Genomic DNA, 10,123 nt, shown 5'->3' with positions numbered 1-10,123 from the left:
CGAAGCTCAAGCCCGGGGCCCCTCCGGTGCCGTAGGAGTGGGGTAAACTCACTCCCTCCCACTCGTTCCCCTTCCCCTGCCGGCTTCGGGCACCGGGCGGCTCCACAGGTACAGGTCCCCGGGCCCTCACGGCCCGACCCGGGGCGCGGGGGGGCCGGGGGCAAAGCCCGTGGGCAGCCGGCGGGGGGATCTGCAGAGCGGTGGGGGGGCTGCGGAGGGGCAGCGGCAGCGCCCGCCCCCTCGGTCCCGCCCGGCCGCAGCCGCGATGCCCCTCCCGGGGCAGGGGCAGGCGGAGCGGGGCGGGGGGCGGGGGGGGTGGGGGGGGACCGGAGCAAGTGAGGCGTGATCGCCCGAGGCCCCTCCTGCCTGCCGGGAAGCCTTAAAACACCCCGGCGAGGCGCGCAGCCCCGCACTCGGGAGCCCCGACCCACTGACAGAAGCGCCTCTCTGAGCCGAGAGCCGCCCCGCTGCAGCTGCCGCCGTGAGTGCCGCGACGGGGCGGGCTTGGGCTTGGGTTTGGGCTTGGGCTTGGGTTTGGGTTTGGGCGTGGGGACGGACACGGGGCCGGACACGGGGCCGGGGCGCGCTGGGGCGGCCGCGCTGCTGCCGCCGTCGAGGCAGGTGCTGACCGGCAGCTCTCCCCCATCCCGCCCCGCCGTGCAGATGCAGGGCACCGTGAGGCTGTGGGTGTCGGTGCTGACTTTCGCCCTGTCGCTGCTGGTCTGCCTGGGGACGCTGGCAGAGGCGTACCCCTCCAAACCGGACAGCCCCGGCGAGGACGCGCCCGCAGAGGACATGGCCAGATACTACTCGGCGCTGAGGCACTACATCAACCTCATCACCAGGCAGAGGTAGGCTGAGCGGCCCGGCCAACATTCCCCTTTCCCGCTCCCCGAACTGCCTTTGTCCTTGTCGAGGCTCAGGGGAGGAAAGTGGGGTGCCCCCCTCGCACCTGGGTGTCTTGCCACCGACACGGAGAAAGACATGGTGGACGGACTCCCTTTAGAGAGCGACGGCCATGCACATTGGAGTCGCCCCTGGGTCCGGAGCTGAATTTCCACCATCCAAGTTGGCAGAATGGGCAGGGGCGTCGAGGCTGCCTCTGCTCTCCCAGCCCTTTCTAGCCCTGGCACAGACAGGCAGGAGCATGAACCGCAGGGCAGCATGCACAGGGAGAGCCCCCCAAAAGGGAGAGAAGACATAACTAACCCGGGAGCTGGAGGGAGTTAGGGCATTAAGAGCCATTTCCCACTTCTGTTGCTGCCACCGCCTCTAGTGAAGCTTTTGATGAGAAAAAGTGCCCCTCTAGCCTTGCTGAGGAGTTGTAGTAGCCCAGGTGCTTTGGGGTTTGACAGCTACTTCATGCATCTGTGAGTGCCAAAAATCCACTAGTCCTAACAAAAACACTCCCAAGACCACAAGCAAAAACCCCAGCCCAAGCTGAAGGAGAAAAGGGTGTGACCTGAACCTGCCTGGCTCTGAATTGGCTTTCTGGGGATGACTATGCTTGTTAAAGTAGGGGTAAAGGCTCAGTCTGAAAAAAAGTACAAATTATTATGAAAAATAATAAGAGTGTCTGTCCAGTTTAGACTGTGAGATTAACAGACGTTCCCCCCTGAACAGTGTGTGACCCAGAAAAGCTTTGACATATTTATCTATGTGTTTAATATCAAAACCAGACGAGAGGTCTAAAATTAGGCTTTCATTTGTCCCTCTAAAAGTCTGAAGAATTAAATTAGAAGGGAGGCTATCATGTAACTGAGCGCTTTCCCAGCAAACCCATAACATTGTCTGCCAGTGCACTAATATCATAACACAGATGAAGAGGCTGACAGAAATACAGTTCTTCAATCCTGAACTTTTAAAGCAATATTCACAACTCATTCATGTTTATGGCATACTTCTGTGTGGTACTTCTGTGATCGGATAACTTTTTCTCTAGATTACCGCTAAAATAATCTGATCCTTGAGTTCTCCCTCTGCTGCTCTTTTCCATTGTGTGTGGTGGGATCTCTGGGCTGGTCTCTCAGCTCTTCTTTTGTTTCTTTCATCTCCAATTTCAAAGGTGATTCCTGTTAAAAACCAGGTCACATTTAAGAGCAAACAAAAAAAACCTACCCCAAACCCAACCAAACCAACCCTTCTTTCTGTATTCAACCTCCACTTCTGGTGTGTGCTCTGTACACTTGCTTTAATGTTGACTGTGTAGCTTTTTTTCCCTAATTTTTGGGGTGCAAGTACACAACTCAGAGACCGAGACTGCTTTCATTCTTCTGTGTGGATTTGTGTTCTGAAATGAACTGAAATAGTTATTGTTGCTGATAGGTAAAACAATGCAGAATTTGAATTTTGTTCTTCAGTTTTTACCTAGATTTCCCACACACCCTCTCATATTTAAAGGGAACAGAAGTGACCTGGAAATACAAGAAAGCTGACAGAAAGAAACCACCACAATGACAACTTCATGATACACATTTTAAGGTTGACTACATAGGTTAACTAAAAAAAAAAAAAAAAAAAAGTGTGCTGTTTCCATGGTGTGGTGAATTAACAGTGCAGAAATAAAGTAATTGCCACCTCCGTTTGAAAAGCTTAACAGGGCTCCTGGAGGTTCCCTGTTTTGGCAGTGACACAGTCACTTGCAAAATTAATAACTTTTGAAGCATTTTGGACTGGTCTAAAGATGATAATTTGGTTTGTTTCAACAGATATGCTCGAAACTTCCTCTCACAGCTTTTTACTTCTGCCTTTTGGGCATGGTGCTGCTTGGAAGCCCTGTAGCAGGGGGAGATGAGGGGTCCAGGGGCTTGCCCTGCTTCTCCTGAGGGTGTGTGAGCTGTGCTCAACCTCTCACCAGACCTGGTGCCTGCAGCCTGGTCACTGTGCAACTGTTGAAATGGAGCAGTAAGAGCACATTGGGAAAGGATGAGGAGATCAATGCTTTTTTCTCTTCAGGTTCATCTGTCTTGTCTTGTTTGATGTTTTTGTGATTATGAATAACCTTCTGGCTCATCCTTCCGGATTTTGCTTCTGACCTAACTGAAACATTTGAGTGTCGTTCCCCTCTGAGCTACTGTGACCCACAGGGTCTTCACACCAGCTCCCATGAAGCTTCTTTCTTCCAGACCATCTTTCTCTTTTTGTCTTTAGACCTTGCCTGTGTGGCTGCTTTGCTCCCTCTCTCCTTTGAGATCCTTCTCCTTCAGATCCACCTCACTTAGCTTTAGACATCTGTACTTGTCAGCCTTTATACTTCTTTGAGGTTAGCTGAGGGAAACCGGTACTTGTAGGGTGCGGGTCACCAGGCCTGTTTCAGACTTACCATTTCTGATGAGATCCCTTGTTCTCTATGTACCAGGTCTTTATGACTTAAAAGAGAGCCCAAGTTGACCAGCACAGATATAGACTCCTACCCTGCAGATGTCTGTGTGTCTTTGGATTAGTCCCACCTCTGTCCTCAAAATGTCCTGTGGTCCTTGCCTCATACTGCTCTACTACACTGTTCAGGGGGCTTTTTTCAGAGCCCATCTTTACTTGAATCACTCCTCCTTCTGCTACTTGGTACTACCTGTAATCCCTCTTGCCAATAGGTCCTCTTCCTTTCTTGTCCCTTGTAGCTTGTTCATGAATCTGTGGCTCTTCTGTGCTGTAGCAAAACAGTAAGGCCATTCCTGCTGGAAATGGCTTGAACTCTAGGCAAGCAGAGAATATCTGAAAGTGTGTCTGACTCAGGCAGTACTGATGCTCCCGCTTCATGTCAACACCCTTTAATGGGGAAGGGAGCAGATCTTGAGAGCTTGGGGGTTTTTTGGCTGTTTACTGAATTAGACCCACAAGATGCTTCTGAGATTCCTCAGGTCCTGTTGCTGGCCTTGGACACCCATGGGATTGTACTCCCAAGACCCAAGTTTTCATAGGAAGCTTTGAGATTTTGCTGAATCTGAGATACCACGTCCCTAATCAGAATGTTTACTCTTCGACAGCTGGAGTTGTGGGTTATCAGAATGTGTGAAAAAAGGCCTTGATGTCTCAAGCTGAGCATAAAACCTGGCCAGGTATTTTCACAAAGCTTGGAGCTTTGCTGTGTGAGGACATGGTGGGTAGCAGCACAGGTAGCAGCACTGGTCTAGCCATGGCACTGAAGTGACTCATAAAAGACATCTCCCCAACACAGTCGTCTTCATGATTTGACTGAATCTCTGCACTCTGTGGGGTTCCTACCTATTTCTTATTCAGACAAAACTTTCCAAGAGATTAGTGGGAGTTTTGCCCAAGTGTGAGCTGTTGGAGCAAGTTGTTGATTTGTTAAATCAATTTTTTAACATAACGGCAAATTAGATTTCCCCCTCAGTTGAAGTCCAGGTTACATACATATTAACTGGAATAGGGAAATAGAAAGAAAGAAATCCCTTTGTGGTGATGGAGTGCAAGGTATTTGATTCAGCATCATGCTTGGTTGCATTACTGTAATAGCATTTTACTATGTCTGGCTGTTTTTTTTTCAGATACCTGTTTTCAGTCAGTTTTAGGTTGAAATTTACTTTAAAATTCTGAAACTGATGCTTTGTCTTTCTGTAGCACAGGTGATGTGCTAAAATGATTAAGGCAATGTAAAAATAGAAAAAATTGAATAAAATGGTTGAAAAGTGAGATATGTTTCCACTTTTTGGTAAGTCATGCCATCAACAGGTAAAACTGCTAGCTTTTGAAATATAGTTTGGGAAGGTTTTTTTTTTCCCCCCCCAAATTTAGATCAAGTCATTGGAGAAACATCTTGATAGCAATGGATAAAATCTAAGTCCTTAACTACACATTTGATTTCTCTGGAATCAGAATTTCACTCAAGTGGCATTCACAAAGCTGTTATCCGTTAATGTACATTGTGATTCAGACTAATTACATATATACAAGTTACAAACCATGATCTTAATTCTTTCCAGCCAAGTGAGTGTTTGCTTATAGTTATCACTCTCAGGCTAATGAATTCTTATAGTGAAGAAGTGTCTGTCAAGCTGGCTGCTTATTGTCACTTCTGTTTTTTCAGGAAAAGAGAGCAAATTCCTTCCCAAGGACCAGGAATTGCAGTACTTTTAACTGTTGAACAATGTATAGTATCCGCGATTTAAAAAAAAAACCCAACAAACAACAGAAAGACAGCTGCTGTGTAACTATAGGACAAAGGTAGCCAGTCATATCCCATTTAATTGAAGAAGAACTCTGATTCAGAAAGTTTTCTCTCCCATGTCCACATAGTTAAGAAGTGGTGATTACCTTGGGGTAGCTCAGTTTTTACAACCTAATGTGCTCTGTGTTCAGCAATCCCAAATGTACTAGCTGTCTTAATCTTGGCTAGTTCCTGAGATAATAGGGCATATCTGAGGTAGTTTTCTGTTCACTTAATAGATAAACTTGACTGCTCATTTACAATACAGTAGCATCTAAGGCAATGTGGAAGTTAATGAGATGATGGAATGGGGTTTGTAGGCAGGAATGACATGCTCGGAGATCATGTCATGCACAGTTTCGCCCCACTTCCTCCATGCACACATCATTAAGGTGCAAGACCTTAGAGTATCCAGGAACAGCCATTGAATTGAGAAATATTCAGAGTTTCTCAAAATTGTCATATAACATGATTATGGAAAAATTGTATCCAAAGACATACTGAAATGGGAGCATTTTCTTATATGGCTAAGTCAAGTTAAGTTAAAATACTTGCTGGAAAGTTGTCCTTATGTCTGCTCTATACAGTTTTTCTGTAAAGATTTGTTTAATAGTTCCTTGCTTAGTCTTCATTTTTTAAAAACTTACATATACAAAAGTATACTTTTTCCCTCTTTCCTTAGATATGGAAAGAGATCAAGCCCAGAGACACTGATCTCAGACCTGTTGTTGAGGGAAAGCACAGAAAATATTCCTAGATCCAGGTATGTATGAACAAGTTTTGTGGTGGCTTTTGCTTCTCATTTAGATTTCACAGTTCCATTTGTTATCAATAATATGTTTCACAGGGAGAAAACATATGCCGCCAACAGCTGGGTAAACATGTCCTGAAAAAACATTTTTAATTCCTTTTTTTGTTACGAGCTAGCACCATCTATGAATGCAAGAAATGCCTCACCAGATATAATATATTCCAAACGCCTTGTTTCCTGATTTTGGGAGCAGGCCATACCTGCTGTTTGGAGGAAGGGAAGCATTCCCACAATGCTTGCCCCTAACTGGGTTTAATTACACAGAATTGTACGCTGGTGCCTGATGACAGATTAGAGCCCCAAAAGTGGCATATTTCTACTCATTTGCTACTCAAACAGGTTTAAAGTTTTCCTCTAAAGATATATGAGTGGTAAATATGCACATATGTTAATGTATACAGAAATGCACGGCTATGACTGGTCTTTAAAATACAGTATTTCACATTGGTTTTGTACCTAATATTTTACAAAGGGAAAAAAAGCGTTTATATTTCCATTTGCACTTGGTTTAAAATAGCAGGGGTGTCTCAAGCAACAGTGGGATTTCAAATGTACAAATGTACATACTTTAATTATCTAGTTAGGTAATAACACCAGCTATAATGTAAGATATTGTAGTAGTGACTACAATTTACACAGGTAAAAGCAAGTATGTTGAAAAAGTAAAATACAGGGGGGTTTTGTCTCATGAAAGAAAATATTTGTTTTAGTTGTGCTTACGATCAAGCATGAATGAGCTCAGTTTAGGCTTTTACTGATAGCCTGAAGTTTGGTGATAATACTTCTACTGCAGAAATAAATGCTCTATGCAGTAGTCATCTCAGGAGTCTACAAGCAAATGCTCTGCATTTTCATCAGCTGTGGAAAGGCTCAGTAGGACTAGTTAAGTACTTAAGCAAAATAGTCTGTAGCACTGAATTCAGGGCATGATCTTGTCGCTGAGAGATGACCAAAATTTCTACCACCATCAAGTGAGGTTGTCCATGGCACTTGCGGTTCTGAGCATAAGAACACCATTGGCTTATGGTTTGATGACTAACCGCAGCTGTGGGGATGCAGTTTTCTCTGCAGATGCTTATGTAAAAAACTGCACGGAGTGCAATGAAATGTATTAGACTATTTTGTGTTTGGTAATAATAAGGCAGAGCCCTCACATAATGGGAAATTTCCGCTACCATGAATTTGAGGCAACACACAGGGTAGTACAAAGTCTAATACTCTCTCTAATTTTCACCCCTTCATAACAAAACTTTATGGTTATTATTATTGTTTCAATAATGCTATTTATAACACACCAGGGAGCAAAAACTCATGAGCAAAATAACAAACTAGTCTGCATTTAAGATCAAGAATTGATGAGAAACAGATTTTTATTTCATACCCCCTGTAACAGCACTTTAAACTGACTATGGTATTTGTCATTCATCGATGACAATTATGGGAGTACTGGGAACAATGATGTCTAGTTTCCTATGGATATGTTTTCTAGGATAAAACCCTGTATGGATTCTGAACCCCATTCCAGCTTTTTCCTCCATGTGAGGACATAATTAAATCTTCTTTCTACCCAGTCCTGTGTTTCATGGCGCATCAGGAACTTAATATCTCTGAGATATCTGTACCTCTTTCTGACTTGGTTGAAATTGACCCAAGGGTTTGAAAGCTGGTGGGGAAGTTAGGGGAGTCACACAGGGGTGGACAGCTGGGCACACAGCAAATATGCCCAGGTGCAACATGGTTGTCTAAGCCTTCCCCCCGGAGGAAGCCAGGCGGAATGAATGAAAGGGAGTCTGATATTATTCTGAACTTAAATTAATGAAGTATATGTTTTAGAAATAGTTATATATGCAGCCAGTTACGGAGCAGGTGTAATCTGCACTCAGTGGATCAGTGAGAGAGAGACACACTTCATGAGTTCTCGGGAGTGAACTTTGTAACTAAACACTGAGGTATTAATAAACGACTTAACTGTATTCAGCTTGGCTGGCCTGGTTTGACATTTCACTTCTGCTGACTAATATATGCCCCAAAGTATTTTGCAGTCTAGGTGTATGTATGACCATATAAAGAAAGTTTAGAGGGATTCTCGTAGAAAACAGTTAAAATATAGGAAGTTAAGGAATAAAAAAATGAGGCACTTTGACCTGAGTGCAAATAAGTTCTTATGACGAAAACGTGATGTGGCATGTTTTCTGATCTTGTTGAGCCTGTGGAGTCATGAGAAAGCCTTTAAAACCCAGTAACAGGATGTGTCTTCCCTATTTCTGCCTCTGTGAAGTAGTTGTCTAGGCTGCCTTTGCAGTTAGTCAGAGGGATGAGTATCTCCAAAATGAGCCTTCCATCTGAAAATGGGCAGGATCAATTGCCCTCTCAAGGTGTCAGTGTCTCCCCAGTGACTGTGAAGGAAAACTAGATGCCCAACTTCTACATGGCAAAAATTATGGCAAATGCATTTCCTTTAGTGTCTCTCCATGTTCTCTACTTGTTGACTTACTTGCTGTGTAGACAGAACAGCTATTTGCAAGCAGAGGACCTCTAGATCAAATCCTGACCTCAGCAACCCTTTCAACACATATTTCAAGTGTTTGAATGCCACAATAATATAATAGTGGCTGTGGACTTCAGTTTTGTTTGAAGGAGCTAACAGCATGATGTGGTTTTGTGGTTTGTTTTGTTTTTTTTTTTCTCAGTGAATTCTCTTTGCAAACTGTTTACTCCTGAGTAAGAGCAAAAAAGAACAGATTTGTATTTCAGCATATCATAGTTTTCTAGCTGAATTCCATTAAGTGCTTCTTAATGGCATAAAGCAGCTTTGCAGTGAGTCTCAGTGGTGTAAAAACACATCATCTGGGTAGCAGTATGGAGGGACAAGTTCTGGTTACCAACGTATAGACATTTGGCCAACCAGAATGCTTCTGCTTTGATGGGAGTTGCATATACAGTCTTCAACTGCAAATATGCGTATGTATTCCTTATTGCTTCTATTATTAAAATGAAAATTTTAGGTAGTTCTAACTTTGGATTTTTCAGAAGGGGCTTTAAAATGTGTTTAATTATTTTTTATTCATAATATGTATTGCAGGTTTGAAGACCCTTCAATGTGGTGATGGGATTTTCAGCACACCGCCAAAACTTTTCCTAGTTTTCAGTTCATACTCCACGTCTCTGAAGCAAATCATAGCGTCATTCCCAGTGCATGCAGCCATTGTACTGAATTCTGTAGAGATTTTTCCTTCATCATATTTGTATATACCTTTATTTAAATAAATTATTTGTGCATTCCAAAATATAACATACTAAATGAAAAAAAGCAACCCTGTCATTGGTATAGCAAAGAGTTGTTTTAAATTATTAAAACTGAATTATAACCTCCCTGCAGTCTAAAGTAGTATGGAGAACAATAGTGTCACAGTTATTACAGTAATTAGCGTACAAAGTAAGATAAAGACATTGTTTATTGTAGCCTCAAACTCAGCTCAGCTGCTTGGTTTATACAAAACTCTTTAAAATAATTTATCGCAGACTACATAGTTTAGCAAAATAATGTTCTGGGAGGTGATTTTTCAGAATCACCATACTAAAAACTTACTTAGTATTTACATTGACAAATGTATCAAAATGAATAGCATTTTCAAAACACAAAGGAGTAAGTCACTGCTTAATTCTGCTAACTCTTCAAAACTGGTTTGAAGCTTGGCTGTAAGCCTGAATTAGGAATTTTAAATGAAACAGATGTAACATCTTTGTTTTGGCAATATGCAAAGCAGCAGAAAACAATATCTAAAGTAACTCATAAACCAGGATAAATCTACAGCTATTTGTGCCAGAAAAGAGACATTTAATGTTGCCTAAAGGCTTGTAAAGGAGCACACTGATAAATCACAACCCTTTGGGTACCTGCACTCTGAGCCTCTCTCATTTGGAGTTATTCATGGTTTCTTGTCCACCATGAGAAGATACCTGGAATACGGACAAGGAGAACTGTCTTCAGGTTTTAATTTTATTTTCTTTTTTTTTTTTTTAATTTTATGAATTTCATCACTAGCCTAATGAGGGACTTAAACACGAGGACCTCTGAAGAAACCCTCAAAGGTTTTATTCAAAGTAACATAATACAATGGCAGCACGTTACCCTTGTTCTTAAGTGG

The 10,123-nt window shown here is 43.0% G+C and overlaps 1 protein-coding gene across 1 annotated transcript; it reads left to right on the top strand.

Moving 5' to 3' along the window:
• The first annotated feature begins 422 nt into the window (after nucleotides 1-422).
• Nucleotides 423-9,194, top strand: NPY (neuropeptide Y). The gene is made up of 4 exons (XM_074891975.1): nucleotides 423-481; nucleotides 664-851; nucleotides 5,847-5,927; nucleotides 9,058-9,194. Exons 2-4 carry the CDS (start codon nucleotides 664-666, stop codon nucleotides 9,080-9,082), a joined length of 294 nt encoding a protein of 97 aa, XP_074748076.1. The 5' UTR covers nucleotides 423-481; the 3' UTR covers nucleotides 9,083-9,194.
• The last annotated feature ends 929 nt before the right edge of the window (nucleotides 9,195-10,123 follow it).

The sequence above is a fragment of the Strix uralensis genome, chromosome 1, assembly GCF_047716275.1.
Source record: "Strix uralensis isolate ZFMK-TIS-50842 chromosome 1, bStrUra1, whole genome shotgun sequence".
Classification (NCBI taxonomy): domain Eukaryota; kingdom Metazoa; phylum Chordata; class Aves; order Strigiformes; family Strigidae; genus Strix; species Strix uralensis.
This window is presented reverse-complemented; position numbering and strand designations above follow the sequence as displayed.

Bases quoted from the DNA above. Each gene is read 5' to 3' on its own strand.
- NPY (XM_074891975.1), top strand. From the start codon at position 664: ATGCAGGGCACCGTGAGGCTGTGGGTGTCGGTGCTGACTTTCGCCCTG. The intron at 852-5,846 runs GTAGGCTGAGCG...CTCTTTCCTTAG, and splicing joins AACCTCATCACCAGGCAGAG to ATATGGAAAGAGATCAAGCC. The intron at 5,928-9,057 runs GTATGTATGAAC...TATGTATTGCAG, and splicing joins GAAAATATTCCTAGATCCAG to GTTTGAAGACCCTTCAATGT.